Raw genomic sequence first — 19,313 nt, forward strand, 5'->3', positions numbered from 1 at the left:
ATAGATTTCTGGAATGTAGCTTCTGTCTGGAAACATATTTTGTACATCTCTTTACCTGGTTATAAATATTCTCTATAAAGGAGGTACAAATGCAGAGTGGTAAATAATACCTAGACTGCAAAGCCAACACCAAATCTTGTTCCGAAATATATTTCAACATATCTTTCTAGTGTGTATGCTACTCAAAAATAGTTCTATGATTTTGATGGCATTTGCAATTTACTTGGTTTAACATTCTAGAATTCTGTAAAGCATGACAAAATATAAATTTTTATTTCTTAAAAAAATTTCTTAACATTTTATTTCTTTTTTGGAAAACCATTTCTGTAACTATTCAAATAAGGGAGAGAAGCAGTCAATTTTTTCTGTTGAAAGAGAAATTTTGATATTTTGAGACTCTGCTTAAAAGAAAATGATATAAACTTTACGCTTACTACAGTAAGTAAAGTAATTAGTGTTTTGGTTCAATAATTCTGAAGCTTTTCTGTTTTATGTAAACCTCTTTGTTTTATTTTTTGCGCTAACTTCTCATTTAACATTGTTTAAATCTCAACTTCAAAACTCTCAATTTTGAAAATGTCAGTGCATTTGAAAATGTTTTTGAATGGATGATTAATTCTGAACATATTAAAGTTTTGAATAAATAGTACTTGTAAGAAGAAAAAATTCTTCATTTAGAAAACTATTAGTAAACTTTGTTAGCAATCAAATTCAAGTCAAACTTGAATCAGTTATTGGCAAGAGAGTATATAAATTAGAAAGTTTTAAGTGAACTAGTTGGTAAACAGCATGAACATTCGGCATGGCTGAATCACCCAACTGTTGTAGCTGTAATCTAATTACAATACTTTTCATATATGTAAACTGAATAAACTCATAAACTACTGTAACTCACTGAAACTGCTATACTTTGAATCTGTATCATATTTCTTATATAAAAACACTAACAGCAAAAGTAAAGGAAAATTAACATGAAAGCAAAGGATGAGGAAAAAAAGAATTGATTTACTTCCATATGGAGATGAATAACAGAAATACAAAATGTTAGGATGAATTTTGATGACGTGATAAAACAAACTACTGCAGTAGTGTTCCTCTTCTGTCAGAAAAAGTGTCATGGTTTTGTTGTGTAGGGCTCCACAGAGCAGATTTCCATTTGCGATGCTTTCCCACAGTATGACATGATCCATCTGCAGACAGGGCAAATTTCATTTTCTGGTAGTTCTTTGTATGGTTGGGCCTCTTTAGCATGCGATACTACTTCTGCTTCCAAACATTTCACCTTCAGGCCAGTCTATGATCACTTCTAGGATTCCTGGATGGCTGAGATTCCCCTTTCAATTATCTGGCTCATCTCTGTTGCGGGTGTCATATCGTCACAGCATTAGAGTAAGGCTTTCAGCTCTCTGATGCTCTCATTCTGATTTATTAGCTCCAATTCTAATTATATTCTATTATATTGTATTATAGTGTGTTATCTAGCATTCCGATATCTTATTTAGTAAATTAGTTTGTTTCTCCACGGTTTTGATTTTAGGCCCATCTCTCTCTACCCTTTTCCCCTTTTTTTCCTTTTCCCTTTCCCGGGGCTTGGATCCACGGGTTCCCCTACATCACTAGTCACAGAACTGGGCCAAACCAGCCCACAAACCATTGACAATAGGAAATAATATTTTAATAGTAATTGCATTCCTGAAGTGTTGTAGTAATGTCTTCCAGTTAATAGGAGTTACAAATATGGTAGATGTGAGAATTTATGCTGTACTTGCTACTTCAGCAACTTTACACATACAAAAATCTGTAAATCAGGGCTTAAATCTTCTCATGGTTCTTCAGAAGATAACATTTATGATTGCATCAGCTCAAAATGATTATAAAATTATTCTGCTGTGTAGCAGCTTTCAGTTGGTTATGTTTCCAGGATGAGGCACTCTGCTTTGACTTTACTGTCTCTGTTCTATGTCTACCTGACTTGAGCAATCCTCTAAAAATAGTTTTAAAGGCCAGGTCCCTGCTTATTTTTTACTTGCAGACATTCTGAACTTAATCTACAAGCAGGACGATCAGAAGTACTCTTTGCTGTTGAGGAGTTGATGTGAAGATCCTTCTAGAAGTCTAGCCCAGTGATGTTGGATGGATGGTGTCTCCATGATGGCAGGCAGGGTGTTTGGAGCCTGCCAAGTCAGACGCAAGTGCTAGGGCTATAATGCATACACTTACAGAACACTGTGTACCACCATAATTATTTTCTGGGGTACAAGCTGGAATATCTAAGATGTAGTTCAGGAAGTTTTCTAGCAGGTTCATAGTGTATAAAAAGCATTAATTTGGCAACAGATTCATATGTAAGGGTGCTCTTGTAAAACAGGAAAGATGCAGTTACTATTATTGTTGATAATAACATTTGAGTGCTATTTTGAGGGCATTAATATAAAATGACAGCAGTACTCCATGTGCTTTTATAAATTGACTTGGCTACAGTCCTTTTTTCACTAGAAATATTTATGGTAATCCATGTATTGGTCACAGCTGTCACAGTTGTTAAAGTCATCTAATGGATACCCGGTACATTTTTATGGAATATCTGGACAGTGGATCTTCTTGGAGAAGTCCATTGCATTTGGGGTGATTTTTTCCTTCAAAATGTAATAATGATGCTGTTTTGTGTATTTGAAAGCTATTCTGTGTCTAGCTACGTGTAAATATGTTATTATCTCTATCAAAATTGCTGTAATCAAAGAATGATAATTTTAGATAACATTTTTTTTTATTTAAAATGTAGAATTTTTTCAAGGCCCAAGGAAATCTTAATGATTAGTTTATTTTCTTACCAACATACCTCTGCAGAATACTCAGCTATAAAGTACTAGAAAGCTTTCAGTTTCTGTGGCCATGTGACTGTGCTCTTTCTCTTTACATATTTAATAATACGTATCTCTTGAGGAATAATATACGTAAATTCCAAAAATATCTCTGTGGCCTTTTAACTGTGGGTTTTGGTAAGAGTTTGAGGATTCTTTTGAAGCTGTGGCTTTAGTTATTTGAACACTGTTGTTTACTACTCAACCATTCTGCACTGCAAACGGCTTGGTTTTAAACACTAATCTGGTACCGATTTCCCCTTGATGTCACTGTTTCTTTGAAATTGCAGAAAGCAAAATTTTCATATCATGTTTGAATCCAGATTTAAACAGATCAAAATAGATTACAAAATTAATGAGACAGATACCTTTCTTAACATTTCACGTCATCACATACAGGTAGCAACAAATGGAATCCACATGGGAAGACATTATTTCAGACAAAAGGACAGGGCCTCTGTTAATGATTGGATATCACATTTTGACAAATGGGACATCTTCTTCATAGTTTACCCTTAAATTTGTACTGTAGATTTGAGGCAAAGTCCCGTCTATAGGTCCTGCACATCTCAAGCCATTGCTATGCTGTAATGATTCATTGATTTCATTTCCATCAAGAACTCCCTCAAAATACTTTCATCAAAATGGATGGGTTGACCAAAAAGAAAACAAAAGAAAAGAGGTGTGATTACCATTAAAGACAATCTAGTTTGCATGTCTATTTTCCTTGCTAAAGATACTTGTGATCTTTAGATTTTGGAAAATAGAATTCAAAGACTGACTGTTCTTGAAAACTAAATATCTTACTTTAAAAGCTAATCTAAAATCAGTGATATTTAACATAGGTATACAGTTCATGCTTTTTTCCCCCATACAGAATAAATGCAACTAAGAAAAAGCACTAATCATAGGTATGTTTTGGTTGTCATATACAGTTCTTCTAATTCTGACATTTTTGTCTTTTGTTTCTCAAGACCTAAAGGACAGTACATTTAAATAAACAATTCATATTCATTCATTCTGAAAGTGTTTTCATCACATCAGCAATATAATATTTGTGAAATTTGTGTTCATTGGCTAGATTTCCTTCCCAGACAGAATTGAAGCATGACAGATCAGATGCTGACTACCAAATGAAGTCTTAAATTAGGAACAAAAATTTACATATTCTCAAGATGTATTTTGCCATTTCTGTAATTATAAAGAAACAGAAAATAATCTCTTATTGTGATGCATACTGGAAAAAAAAGCAATGGATAGATTGCATATTATGCAGTAATAACTGTTTTTATTTGTGAGTGTGTTTATAACAAAATCCCAGACTTTCTCAAATCATCTACGAATTTATGTCACTTCTGTAGGAATTGAATTGGGCTTCTAAAAAGCAATATGCCTTTCAGTTATTTGGAATCATTAGTGAGGTACAGTTACTACCATAAAAATGATAGCCAGGTGGTGCAGTTATACCTAAGAATCATCTTTAATGCTGCAACTACTGTTGCCCAGGAAGAGACGCAGCAAATACTGTATTAAGGTGGGTGAGAAGGAAGCAGTGACTTTAGGTAAGGAAAAAAAAAAAAAGCATAAGGAAAGTGGCAAAGACAGACGAGCTTTAGATGCCAAAAACTCTTGATATAGCTCTGTACATTGTACCGTGTACAATTGTATGGTCTTTCTTAAAATTCAATTATTTTTCCCTCAGTTCGATCATATCGTTTTTTAGAGTATTTATATTTCCTACATTTTTACTCAGTATTGAGAAAGAATAGCCAATTATTTTGATTAGATTTATGAAAGATATCAAGTTTGGAGAATAAAGCAAATCTATTTGAGTATATGTTTGGAACCAAAATTTAATCCAACAAAATTTGAATAAAGAGTCCAAAAAATATAGGGCCATAATCAATAGGAGCATGCACAAGGTACTACGTTTAGCACAGAATAATCAACTTCATGAAAGAAAATGTTTCTGCAGTAGTTCTGGAAAAAGACCTGGAATTTATGGCTCACAATGGTATCACAATCTTGATATGGATGAATGCTGTTGTTAAAAAGGCAAATAGCAAACTGTTTTGGATAATCATGTGTATATTACTTGCAGGATTTGATCCTTTGGCTGTTTGCAGGTGCTACTGGCTACTCCTAATGTTGAAAAAGTGATAGGAACTATGTGGCTTACAGAATTTCCAGGGAAGGAGAATGACAATAAGCGAAAGTGTGGGAAACATGCCCTGAGGGAAAACATTGTACAAACTAGTCCAGCAAAGCACTTAATTCCATTAAAAATAGACTGAAAGTATAGTCACATGTAAACAGCTGTGTTGAGTGATATTTCATCTGTCGTGGCCCATCTACCCCCTGCCCAGTAGTCTGTATCTGCCCAGCCTATCCCCCACAGTCCAAATCCTCAAGCAGCTTTTAGAGAGCTGCCATATTTACAAGTAAACACCCTGCCAGAAAACAAACAAACAAACAACAACAACAACAACAACAAAAAACCCTGCCTTCCTTGTTTGTATCACAGAAAGTACATTTTTCTGTTGCTGTCAGCAAAATAAAATAAAATAAATATATATTTCATGGGACAAATTTTGAAAGCAGACACATGCAGCCTGAATCACCCTCTAAGCAACGGTAAATGAGTTTCTGTATGCACCTGAACAAGTCTGAACACACAGGAAGAGACACACGTACAAATAGGTCATTTTCATATGAATGTCTAGTCTGTCGTAATGGGGACTCTTGCTAGTTGACACTGCTTAGATATGCTTCCTAGGGTTACAGATTTTAAACATTATCTAAGTAAAAAGTTAAAAAAAAAAACTTGGAAAAGGACCTCTTGTGATGCAAGGAGTAAATTGAGGTTAGTCTTCAGGAATGAAAGATGCCTGAACTTGTCATGTTGCTACAGTCAGACTTTCATCCACACTATAGGTGTTGACTCCAGTGATAAGTTCTGCATGACAGCAGCGGTGGGTACTCATTGAATGAGAAGGCTGAAGAAGTAGTTTCTCTTTGAAAAATCAGAAGTAGGCATTTTTGCATGTTGTTTTAAAATGTTTTGTTTATCACAAATTGCACTTGTAACCTTAGTTGCTAGACTTTACACGTTAGCAGTGACTTCCTTCAACAGTAGTTTAAATGGCTTCTTCCATAAAATAAATATAAGTAGCCATTGCTCTATTAAAGCTCTTTGCTAATTGTATGAACAATTTACACTAAATTGACATATGGGAAAATACCCTCTTCAGCCCCTTAAAAAATATATATCCCACAAATAAAATCAATTCAAAAATTAATTTCTATGTTAAAAATACATGAAATACAGATGTTAAATCTTTGAACTGCATACTAGAGTGAAATAAGGAACAATATTTGTTGAATCTTAATGCTGTACAAAGTGCTGCAAGTACCAGTCATGCTGATCCACTAAGTATAATCTGACTCTTCTAACAGAGCGAAATTCGTGTCTGTGCAGATGGCTCCCACATGGCCCATGCCTCATTTAAAGCCCTCTTAATCCTCCTTTTGAGAATTCAAGTTGGATTTATGCAGCACGTAGTCCTTGTAGTGACCCTCTGCCTAGAGTGGATTTCATTCTGTGCTGCCATTTTATTTATATTGCCACTTTAAGCAGCAGTGTGTTTACCAAACTGAGCCCATATCTCAGCATAAATCAGTCCATTAGACTCCCTTCCGAGCTGTGAATAGTTAGCTTTACCTTGTTCTTCTTCCTCTTCCGTCGGAATCGCAGGAGTTCTTTATGCTGCCTTGACACAAAATTTACAGCTGCATATTCCAAAAGTGCAGAAAATACAAAGAGCAGACACACAGCCATCCAGATGTCAATTGCTTTGACATATGACACCTTAGAAGAAAATAGAGCAGAAGACTAAATATTTTCAAAGCACAGATGTAAAGTTTAGCATTTCATGTCAGGAAGAAGCTCATTAAATCTCCAAATTCTAGCACTCTTCCGTGAAACAAATTTTCACATGAAAGTTTGATAATAAGAGAGAAAACAGTGGAATACTTAGATTTTAATTATTATTTTTTAAGTGTCATCTTTCACAAATGTGTTTACTATTTTTCTCCCTAACAGTTTCTTTTAATGTACTGTATATTTTATCATAAGCCAAATAATCCACAAGGATCACATGCTCTTCCTCATTTCTCCCAGTGAGATCTGTGAATGATGCTAAGAATTACTCTGTTATACTTATTTAAAGTTCTTGGACTAGAAATTAGGTGAAAGAAGTGAGATGCAAAACTCTGATATGTCCATTTTTTCTGCTAATACAGGCAGAGTAAATTAAAGATATGGATTTAAATTCAGTAGAAGTACTGAAAATGAGTTACAGAACTGATGAACTCACTGCAGTTCTTCATTGCCAAGCTCAGCTGCAGGACATAATCTGGACTGGGAATATGGAACCCTCTCTGCATAGATATTTACAGGAGTTTTATCATTTAAGACAGCAGAGCTAGCATCAGGCCTCAAGAATGTGACAAATACATCTGCATATCTCTTCAGCAACCCCTTATGTTCTTGCTTTTCAGAGTTTTTACAGTGTTTCATTTTCTCATCTGTTGATGCTACACTCAGGCATATTCATATCCATATACATGAGGTGCAAAGCACATTTACCTCTGCTAGGGTTTTTCACTTTACCTAGAAAAATGTAATCAGCAAACTTAAAAAATCCATCTTAAAACTAATGCAGAACTGGAATTTCTTTTTATTGTGTACATTTTTTCCCCACTAACTGCAATGAAGATGGTCAAGGAATAACAACTGAAAGGAAAAACAGTCTTTAAAGCAATTCCCTTTAGAAATTCAGTCATATTTGGTAGCACATTACTAGATATTGGGACCAGAAAAGGACAAGCTAGTTTACTGATATCAAGTAGCATTCATTTGGTACAGAAAAACATTGTTTTCATTGCTTGCTGGGATTTATGATATTTACCATGCAGTTGGATAAATATTTCAAAACTATTTACCTCCTTCAGAATAGTAAGTGTTATTAATTAAAACGTTTAAGATTGACTTAAGGAATTTATTTGCCACATAATGTTTTTATTTTGTATTAATGCAGTACACACAGAGGAAATTCCACCTACCTTTGGAAGTGATGCTCGTGAGCCTGAGCTTTGTGTTGTCATGGTCAGTACAGTTGTTATGCCTAAAGCCACTCTGGCTGGAGCTGCATCCATATTGATCCAAAATGACACCCAGGAGAGAATGACTATCAAAAGACTTGGTATGTACATCTGGATGAGATAGTAACCCATCTGTCTCTCGAGGTGAAATCGGACTTCAATACATGTAAACTTTCCTTTTTATAACAAAGAATAAATATTCAATAGAAATATATCGTTATCTAAAGAGTATATACTGCATCAAATATATTTCTTCTCTAATGAACGGTGAGCACTTTAATTCCCCTTCTGTGACTTTAATGTGTACATTATGCTATTACAAAAGGATTAATTGTGGGAAAGTGGTCTGAAAAACTGCAAATTTAAGAATTCAATAAGCTCTGGAACACTTATTTCCTTGTGATGAATAATTGTGATGTAGGAAAGCTACTCTGTGTGATCACATTTGTTATCCCACTTAATGTTTGGAAGTACTATTGGCTGCAAAGAAAAAGCTTGTACTCCCATTATGTTTTGGATCAATTTTATGCTTAAATAATTTCTTCCTTATTCCAGTGAATTGTAAGAAAATGTAGTGACAACAGTGCAGGTGCTAGGTCATCAACAAGAGATCCCTTTACCTCCATTCAAATTGTTTCAATTTAGAAGACTTGCAAGTGGGCTACTTCAGGAAACAGATTGAGTGGCCTGATTTTTCTGAATACTGAGCATCAAGCAACTTCTACTGATTTAACTGAACTAAAAAAAAAATCCAGTCTGCTCATAGAAGTGCGACAACATGCACGACCAGGGTTTTCTCTGATCTAGATATTTTACTCTGTAAATTGTAGCTTTTTTTCAGAGATCGTGACCTGATCTCATTATATTTTCTAATTCTACCCAAAAGTTACATTAATCAGACATAAATGGTGCTGAAGGCAATGCTATTATTATAAATACTGTATATGTGAAAGAGTTTATCATAGCAAGAAATATATATTTGACAGATTTCTTACTTATTTGAATAAGAGCATTTCTTAATTCCAAATTTAACACGGAAAACAGTTATTTATTTCTTAATTGATATGAGGGTTTTCTTTTTTGTTATGCTTTACAGTAGTTTTTGATAGCATTCTTCTAATCCAGCTTTATCTGCCAAAATGCTGTTTTATAAGAAATGGTTACATTAACAGTGCTTTAATATTTATCATACTAATGACATTTATGTATCAGATTTATGAATGATTCAAAGAATAAACTTGTTCTTTACTTGGTATACTATATGTTATGCTCTAATATTAGGCATACAGAAATGAATACTAGATAAAGTCAAACTGAAATGCTTTAATTCCAAGCATAATTAGTGCTTGGAATTATATTCTGAACTTTATTGTTTTCATAGTATTTCTTTTAACAGGCCCCTAGTTATTTCTACAGTGCTATAGTAAATTCCATTGTGTGAAACCTTTATTCTGCCAAAGAACAAAGACACACACACACACACAAAATCAACAACCAACCATATTTACAAAGGCGGTAGTTATAAAATTCTGTTAAATGCACAAGTTGTAAATTACTTTAACGCCACTGAATGTGTGACTTAACATTCCTGCCTTCATCTTAGGCCCAGTGAGTTTCTGCATCTGCCAGTCCATGTTAGAAGCTGATGGAATTACACTGACATTGGGATTTCCCCCTCAGCTGTAGACTGCTTCTCAGTGAAGACTGCTGTGTTCCTCCTCTCCTCTGTTCCCATATAGTGATGAAGAATTAACATAGTAGGAGGCAACTTCCCAGGGAGACAGGTGGCTACCCAAATAGAAACCCTTCTGTTTCTGCACAGATTGCTAGGCTTTCTCATCCATGGGAGACATCAGAGGAAAAAGCCAGCAGACAGTAGTCAGTCTCAGCAGAGGCCATTTGCAGCAGTTCTTGGTCTAAGCATGGAAAGGGTATTGTTAGTTTTTGCCCTTCCTGGCTGGAATCAGAACCACCTGCATAAACTTGGCTGATGAAGCAGAATAAAAATACAACATTCGCACTAGCAGATGTGAGCTTCAGCTAGGAGGCAGCCAGCAGAGGCTGTGCTGTTTTTTTCCTAGCTGAAGCCATCATCCAGCTGTGAGCTCCTGTTCTTTTCCTGTAGTCCATTTCAAATTCAAAGTCAGGTTAGCTGTGGTTTATTGTTTGTCCGGGTGCCTGGAGGGATCAGAAGAGACACACTCATGCAGTGATCTCAGTCTGGGAAAGAGAGATCATCAGCTAAAAGCACTGCACAAATAATTCATTCTCAGTACACTAGAGGTGAGCACTAGTTCAAGATATAAAATATCGAACACATATGTCAGATGTTGAATGTAGATAACTAAGGCCTAACATCCAGCCAGTCAAAGGGCCAGAATTTTGCTAGCTGTGAATATTTGCTAACATCATTCTGGGGCAATTCAACTGTTCTCATAGTCCTCTCTTCCAGCACTACAATTTCTCCTTTGAAAAACAGCTAGAGGCTCAGATTTAGCATAAGATTAAGTTTTGATAGAGAACAGGAAAGAAACTGAGACTTCTTTAGTGATTAGAATGTGCTCAGGCTAAATGGCTGACTTAGATTTAGATCTGCTAGTACAAGGTAGAGTAAGATTCTGTTAAGTGTAAGATTCTCAGTCTACAGTTCTGCTACAGGAGTCTTTGCTCATAGGTTGCTTTACACGGTGGTTTTATAGACAGAAAACCTAAATTTTATATGGATGAAATAGAATGTCCAGATAATGTTCATTCAAAACAAAACATCCCTAGGTGGACAATGGGGGAACACATACCCTGCAAGATCTATCTGTGGTTCTACTTTCATCTCGGAGAATTAAATTATGCTTCTAATGTACTATGGTGGTAGTCCTAGAGGGAGAATCAGAACAAGTAGACTCTGGAATAAGTCTCAAGATGCTATCTGACTGAATAATCAGCTTGTATGAACTGATGCAAGATGGCTACTGACCATTATGACTTTCACTGTTTTGTGCTTATTAATATCTTGGAGTTCGCAGAATCACAGAATTGTTGGGGCTGGAAGGGACCTCTAGAGATCATCCAACCCCCTGACAAAGCAGGCTCCCTAGATCAGGTTGCACAGGCGTGCATCCAGGCAGGTTTTGAGTATCTCTGGAGAACGAGACTCCACAACATCCCCTGGGGAGCCTGTTCCAGTGCTCCATCACCCTTACTGTGAAGAAGTTCTTATGTGCATTTATGCCTATGGTTCAGTTTGTGGCTATTTCCCCTTGACCTATTGTCACACACAGCTGAAAAGAGTCTAGCCTCATCCCTTTGCCTCCCACACCCTAGATATTTATAGACACTGATCAGATCCCCTCCCAATTCAGGTTCTCACTAAAGCAACCTGTTCCAGCACCCCATCATTCTGACAGTAAAGAAGTTCTTCCTCGTGTTAGCATGGAACTTTCTATGTTCCAGTTTCAAGCCCAAGAGGTTGCAGATCCATAGGTTATAAATCATTACTAAAATCTCAGAAACAGTGTCTGAGGTAGTTGTCAAAAAACATGAGGGTCTGAGTTCTGGTTGACAGAAGAAAGCATTCAAACTTGGTTCTCCTTCTTTAGGCACTGTCATGTTAGTAGCAAAAGGGCCCAATGTAAGACATTGTCAGTAGTATCTGGGACCTAGAAGAAGCACAGTCTGCAGGTTGTTAACCAGTTTATTTGGCTCTAAGAGGAAAGAAAGGAGACCATGGGAAAAGATTGTGTATGGGCTGCATATGCTAAGAAATTGAATAGGTTGAATGGGGGAGATGAAGTTAAGGAATCGGGCAGGTCACCAAGATTGCAGATTTACCAAATTACAGATATAGAGACATCAGAAATGGTCCCTTACAGAATCTGTCAGTTCTGCTGGTGAGCAACAGCCATGTCTGCACACTTTCCAGGATTGCTGCAGACACCACTTTGAGGGGAAAAAAAAAAATCAATAGACAATATGCCTCTGAATATTTATAATCAGGATTACAAGTAGCGTAGTACCCATGGTGATGGAATTAAGTAAAATTTCATTTGCGCTTGCTAGGCAGTGTTCATTATGTATGAATTTGTCTATGTATGTTGGTCTGTGCAGCTACTGGTAGTTGCAATTGAAAACTGGGTGTTCCATGAAAGCCCAGGATGCATGTGACACAGGAAGTGAATGAAGTCAGAGTAAAGCAAGACCATCCTTGTAATGTGAGAAGTCACATACGACTTTTCTGGTTACTAGGATTTCACTTCATTTTCTAAATTTGTCACTGTAGATATGCCAGAGGATGCAAAAACAGATAAAAATGATCATAAATGTCATTGCATCAATTCAAACACAAGACCTCATGAGTCATTATGCTGTGCTGTTGCTGAAACTCTTCTGTCCCTATATTTGGAAGAACTTTATATATACTATTTTTAAGCAACAGTTACAGCAATCCATTCTCAATTGGACATGAAACTCTAATGAGGGCATGCACTGACTAGTTCCTACATACTGTCCTGAAGCTTCAAGTTAACTAGTTTCACAGGGAGATTTTTTAAAATTTCTTTCTATTCTACGGAATGTCTCTCAAAAGCTTTCTATCTTGTGTTGCACCTAAACTTAAATGGGAAGCTGATATTTGGTCACATGAAATGAATTATATGGGAGTTTCTCATGGAGTATTCTAAAGGAGTATCTGTCTACAAGATATGTGTTCAACCTTCTAGCTTTTTGTTGTTTTTGCTTTCTCTTATGTGTTATTAAAAAATATTTTAAAAAAGATGTTTTGCTACCTATACGCATTAATACGCAAAATATAATGTATTATATATTTTATATGTGTCTCAAGACAATTCCTCTTCACTCAGTGTAGCTGAGGCAAGCCAAAAGGTTAGAGACTTGTGGTCATGGCTCATAGGTTATGAAGAAAAAGGTATAAGCTCAAAAATACTGAAAAAATAAAATTTCTGTCAAAGTCAAAGGTTTAAACTATGATGATTTTAATGAGAGTTCTCAAGGAAACTATATAAAATATGATTCTACATTAGATGAGAAGTTTGGAGAGAAATCACTGGAAAATCTGATATTTTAAAATAAGTTTCCATTCAATATCAGATTAAGTCCGACAGTAATGTTATAATTCCTGAGATAGAGATTTTTTCATGAAATGTTCCAATTAACTTCTGAAAAATGTGGAGAATTCTTTCTACCATAGATTGTTCTTTGATAATATCATTATATGATTTATGGAAGCAGAGATATTGGCACATGTAAAAAGCACAAAAGCAAGAGAGCTCTAAAAATGAAGCAGTGGTTGCCTTTATCTCTAGAAGACAGAGACAAATCGTTTTCTTGTCTGTCTTAAGGATTACGCTAAAAAGAACAAAAGAGTAATATTAATTTGAGCATTATTAACAAAAGTATGTTTGAGTGGAAGAATTACCTTCCTGTAGGATATGTATCTCCACTTCTGGAAGCTCCTCAAGGATCAGACAGATATTACTGTTTGTACAGTAAAGGTGCACATTACATATTTTTAATTTGTTTTAGAGAACACTTTGAATGTTGGTATTAATGTCTCTCCACTCTAAATAGAAATCATTAGAGAATGTTCAGTTCTCTACCCTTAGGGTATCAAGGCAGCTGTGATACATTCAGTCTTGAAAAGCACTTTTATTTTATTTTCACTGCAACAGGACATTCTTTGTGAATGCTGTCTGTTGAATTTTCTCTTCACTGTCAATTCAGCAGAATTCAAATAAACTAGTTTGAAACTTAAATTTCAAGTTATGTTTAACATATCAATAATCACATTGGAGAGCAGACTTTAAGAGAGAATGGATAAATGAAAGAATCTTAATTGTGTGCTTTGTTTTTAACTTGAGAAGATGGAAGTTGTGCACTCTTAGCATTTGCTATATGTATTTTTAGAGGATTATTATGCTTGTGATCATCCAATTTTCAAGGCAGTTTTGTTTACAATTAGAAACAAAATGACTAAATCAGTAATGATAAAATTTTGTTTTTTTCCAGTATCCTAGAGATGATAAGCTAACATAACATCACAGTTCTACAAAGATCTCAACTCAGGAAAGCCACATCTAGTTTGGGCACTCATCTATTGTACAATAAGGATACTTTCAGCTGATCTGCATTTTTCCCTTGCCATTAAGAAATAGAGAAGGGATAGCTGGCTTGGAAGAAGTAATGGAGGCTTTTCCTGATGTAGCCAGGCAGAACTTAGTGCACAGCATATGGACTCTTTGGTCTTGGCAGCACTTCAGATCCTGAAGTGTACATGTAGTCATGGCACTTGCTACAAAAAAATGAAACTCCTGACTGAACTGCTTCTTTATTATTTCAAATATATATTTTCTTAAGCTTACTGAAATAGAAGTTTTCTCAGCCACCAGGTGCCTTTGTTTCATAGTGTCAATTATTTAAGACAACCTTGTCCTGAAAAATGCACCTGTATGTTTCAATCTTCTTGTGATTTCACTGAGAATGTTAAACAAATAAATAAGTCTCTCCAAAATAACAATAAATGTAAAATAATGGCTTTTTGGTTTTAATCACGAATATGCTTTCCTACCTGTATTGTAATGCTTAGTGCAGTAACACAAATCCTTTTCTTCTTTCAACAGAAACTGTGGCAGAGTGAGGCCTTCTGCTACTTGAACTGCTCCTTTTTCTTGCCATTCAAAAATGAGATCATTCATTGTGTATCCAACTAAAATAAATAAATAAATAAACACTAAGTTAGTGGCAAACTTTGAAAAACAGGGACATACCAAATAGTGATGACTTCAGCAAGTGCCATTAAAGTAGAAAATGCAGCAGATCTCTTTGGGCTAGTAGTTAAAAAAAAAACATTATTTGCCATTTTAAAACACACCGAGCTAGGAAAAAAAGCTTTCTTTTATGAAATCTTAATAGTTAGGTAGCATCAAAGAATACATTTTACATATTTATCTTCCCTTGCCCCATCATATCTCCCTCTATTTCTATATGGAGTGAAATGTTAGACTGCCAAAGTTATATTTATGAGCTTATGTCAATTTGTATTAATTTAGATAGAAGTTCTTGAAAGGAAGCAATGAAAATTTATCCAGCAGTGAGGTATTAGTTGAATTGAAAAAATATTTTTCTCTGAATTGGGTGGAAAACATGGAAAAGCAATCGATCATAATCTCATACTAGCTGACTGTGAAGAACAAACTGGGGGAAAAAACAAATGGGGAAAAACTGTTCTATATCCTCTGTATATGTCATAAAAAATATCTTTGGCATTCTATTCCAAAGTTTTTCTGGATAAATTGTCTGTTTGTGACAACTGAAAAAAAAATTACTTCCTATTCTCATTAAGGTTTCATTTAGTCTTTCTCAGGATTTAATGAATTCGGACAATGTGAGATTTTAAGACCAAAATCTAAAACTAAATGGCTTCTATTGTTGAAATAGCTTGACTCACAAGGGTACACTTGACTCATATATAATAGATTGAAGCATGAGGAAAAGAATGGAGTCATTTTTACATCTAAATTATACAGCTTTCATCCATTTAACTTCTTTGCAACATTTCTTTTCTGCTTTACTCCAAAGCCAATGAGCTGTTAAGAATAACCTGCTGATAACTGGAAATACCTTTTAACATTTCAGTAACAAGTTAGTGTTTAAATATAGTGTTCAGAATATACTGAAATTTTGAGTTCTAGTGAGGGAAATAAACTCTTTGTTATGCAGACATAAATCTTTCCCCCGTTGTGCTCAATGACTTCATTACTGTTTGAATACAGTGAGTTTGAAACTCACTTCATTCTTTCTGTTCTGTCTTTGTTGAATGTATCTGCACATTAAGAATCAGTGACTGTAAATGTAAACAGTTTGCAACACCTTCAGATTTGTTGTTTCTTTTGGAGAGTACCCTTAATACTGAGGTTTTGGCAAGCACTTAGAATGATACTGGTTTAACTTCTTTGGTATTTTGTTGGGACTGGATGAAAATAATAAAAACAAACCCATATACTTTTAAATAAGTGCTTCAGTAAGATCAGATGTTACATAAGACATTACATACATGTATTAAATGTACTTTTTCTTTTCATCTATACTTGCATGCATGACACTATAAACACAGATCTAAAATTCAATATCAAATGTCATAAACTAGAAAAATTCAAAAATATAGCTCTTACTAAACTTTGCATGTATTCAGACAAAAAGCAGTTGTGTGTAAAGATTAGCATTTGAAGCATGTAGATTATGGCCGGAAGTGATATCCCCTGAATAAAACTCATTGAACTGACAAGAAACAACTGCTGCGTCAAAATGTATTTCACTAAATCAAATTCATTCATCTTTAATGCATTTTTAACCTCGAATATCTACTTTGTCCACTAATTCTTCAATAGTGTAATATATGAAAAGTAGTAAGTATATACAAAGTACTGATGCAATAGCTTATTTTTGCTGTCTACATTTTAAATACCCAAATACAGTTTTAACATTCAATACTGTATTTCTAGTTTTGTAAGACCATACTGATACAGTAAACGTGTCTTAAAACATAGAAGAGCTTAAGGGAGATACAATTTTATATTATTCCAAAACAAAACAAATTAAAAAAAAATGGTATAATGTATATCTTACTTCTATTAGATATATCAACTTAGTCTCTATTAAATTTTTGTCCCTTTATTCAAAGTGAAATACAATCAAACCAAACAAATGTGTCCAATGAATCAATGAATTAGTGAAATCTAGAGTAAAATTAATTTTGAATATTGAACTATTTGATAACACTAATTTGTCTCTGGATTTTCTTTACTGAGCAGTGTTATCTATCACAGGTATCCTTGACTTTCTAAATGAAAATATTTTATTGTTTGATACAGTTCCAAACAATTTGATGAATACGTTCTTTTTTCCACCTCATTCTTTCACCTCTGCATGGAAAAAAAAAAAAAAAAAAAAAAAAAAGACTACAGTGGAAAATATCTTGTTATTTGTAGATACGAAACAGAATCAGAGAATTTGTAAGAAAGAAGTGCAAGAACAAAATGCAACTTCCCAAATATTCTGTGCAAAAAAGAGCTAAGTCCCATATTGTTCTGTGTTACAGTTTTGTGTTTTTTATTTTCAGGGGGAACAGGAATACTCATAAAGCTAAATGAGTACACCTTTAGTATCTCAAAACAGGAAAATATTTTTGTTTCTTAGCTGTTTTCACGAAGAAGACCTGCTGCATAGCACAGTAGTTAGCACTTAGTGCTGGTGGGTATTGTTGTGTGCATGGAGCATGATGGGGAATCGAAGAATATCTATGAAAGTGGTTTTTAAGATGCAGACTAGTAGTTATTTACACTGTGGTTTAAATACAATAACAATTTTAGTGCATGGTATTATATAAACAAGAAGCCTAAAGACTAGATATGGAGCATGTTAGTTTTGTGAGCTCTGCTGAATAATATAATTTATGTTTCCTATTGAAGCGGCCCGGTACCATGAAGACATTGTGGCATATTTTGAAGTTGCCAGGAGGCTCAATCTCAGCAACAATGACAAGCAGGGTCTTGATATGAATAAGGCACCAAAGCATTTAGTACCACCAAATGCAGGGGATAGTGTGCATAGCAAGTTTAAGAAACACAGAGAGCTTTGGTAAGGAAAATTTCGGAGTCTCAAGGTCAGAGTGTTATTTTTTAGATTCAGGATCCTAGAATTGCCAGTCATAAATGTTTACAATATTGAAATTATGTGGATAAATTTAAAATCCTGAAGCCACCACTTGAGTTCAGTGGGGCTATATATATCATTCATGCATATGTATGTGGCAAACTGAGGCCTACATTTGCAAAATGGAAATCTGATTAGATACTGTAACAAAGCAGGCCTGCATTTACTTTACTCAGCTGCAGACTAAAAAGTACACTCAGCCATCTGCTGCTGAAATAACTTGTACAGGAATAAAAATGAAGGTGAATAAAGTAGTTCACTGCCTGTATAAGATCAGCTACTCCTAGCTGAGCAAAAATGGATGACTGAAGTGAGTAACAAACTCTCCTTGTGCTAGGTTTTTACAGCACCATCTACACTGATCAAGCTTATAATTAGAGCTGAATGTTTCTGAAGCACAACTGCAATTAAAAATAATTGATCTGCATGCAGCTGTATTCAATAGTATAATTCAACAAGACAGATAACTTCTCTGAGTGGTCTTACGTTCTGGCTGATACTTCTGCTAGCAGAGGAAAGGGCCCATTAGTTATGCTTTTTGTCTGTGTCTTGTACATATTCAAAGAGTGAAAAAGTAGGGCATTGTTGGAAGAAGCTCTGTTAGCTTCTACATTTGATGTCACTGATGTACAGCTTTGTTTCTCTGCCTCTCAGTGAGTTTTCTTTCTAGCCTGTAGGATTATTTTACGAATGGAAGAAAGAGCATGGTCAAAAAATAGGAAACTGACCCACGGTGTTGACTGAGGCTCTGGATAAGTAGAGTGCGTTGACTTGGCAGAATAAAGGTGTGTGAAAGAGAATCAAGTGCTGTGATAGTAGGTAAGATTTTATTTTCAGGTGTTCCACTTTGGATACAAGGGAAAGGAGGAGAAAATAGACAGGGAAGCCTCTAATGACAAGTTAATCAAAAAATAAACCAGAAATCAGCAGACCTATAGAAGTACATAACTAGTTTCTGTGTAAAAAGGCTATGATGTGGCCTTCCATACTTAGAGGCAGTCTGATGTAACTGCCATCAGTTTCTTCCTAGATTAACTACATGTTATCTCCCTTCTCTCTGAAATTAGAATCAACTATTTTGTTTTAATTTGCTAGTACAATCTTCTGTGATGCTAGGTGAGATAAAAGGGTAATAAGGACCATCATAAGAGGTTAAGAAGGATCATTATGATTTTTAGGCTCCTACCGATATATGACTTCAGTGGCATGTTAGTAGCATTGCAGATGCTGTAACCTCCTCACCAATAAATGGAAAGAGGGGCTTGAGAGTTTTTGTTGTTCATAAACACAGTTTGGCAGAAAAAAAAAAAAAAAAAGGTGTTGATATATATATATATATCTCAAGTTGCTAAAATGTATATATGTCTCAAGTTGCTAAAAGTATATCAATGTAGGAAAAGGAAGAAAAATACCACATTGCTTTGTTGAATAGCAATTCAACAGGACTAGTTAGGTTGCTTTAATACTGACTATGTTAATCCAAAGTCTGAAGTCTTGCACATCTGTAATGCAAAAGCAGATGGTAAACTCTTGGCAATTATATGACAAGACTGTAATCTCAGAAGGAGA

General features: G+C 35.0%; 2 protein-coding genes across 4 annotated transcripts in view; one reads left to right on the top strand and one right to left on the bottom strand.

Annotated features, from left to right (window-relative positions):
* Positions 1 to 19,313, top strand: part of LOC101750640 (translation initiation factor IF-2-like) — a 255,334-nt gene that overhangs the window by 67,468 nt on the left and 168,553 nt on the right. For both annotated transcript variants that reach the window (XR_005859869.2, XR_005859868.2), the window contains exon 6: positions 7,961 to 8,125. The gene's annotated coding sequence lies outside the window, so the exon portion shown is untranslated. The remainder of the gene's footprint in view (positions 1 to 7,960; positions 8,126 to 19,313) is intronic.
* GLRA3 (glycine receptor alpha 3) overlaps positions 1 to 19,313 on the bottom strand; it is a 77,697-nt gene that overhangs the window by 6,468 nt on the left and 51,916 nt on the right. For both annotated transcript variants that reach the window (XM_015276538.4, XM_040700186.2), the window contains 3 exons: positions 14,602 to 14,739; positions 7,986 to 8,200; positions 6,583 to 6,729 (listed from right to left, as the gene is read on the bottom strand). In XM_015276538.4, coding sequence (XP_015132024.3) covers positions 6,583 to 6,729; positions 7,986 to 8,200; positions 14,602 to 14,739 — 500 coding nt within the window. The remainder of the gene's footprint in view (positions 1 to 6,582; positions 6,730 to 7,985; positions 8,201 to 14,601; positions 14,740 to 19,313) is intronic.

The sequence above is a fragment of the Gallus gallus genome, chromosome 4, assembly GCF_016699485.2.
Source record: "Gallus gallus isolate bGalGal1 chromosome 4, bGalGal1.mat.broiler.GRCg7b, whole genome shotgun sequence".
Lineage (NCBI taxonomy): Eukaryota > Metazoa > Chordata > Aves > Galliformes > Phasianidae > Gallus > Gallus gallus.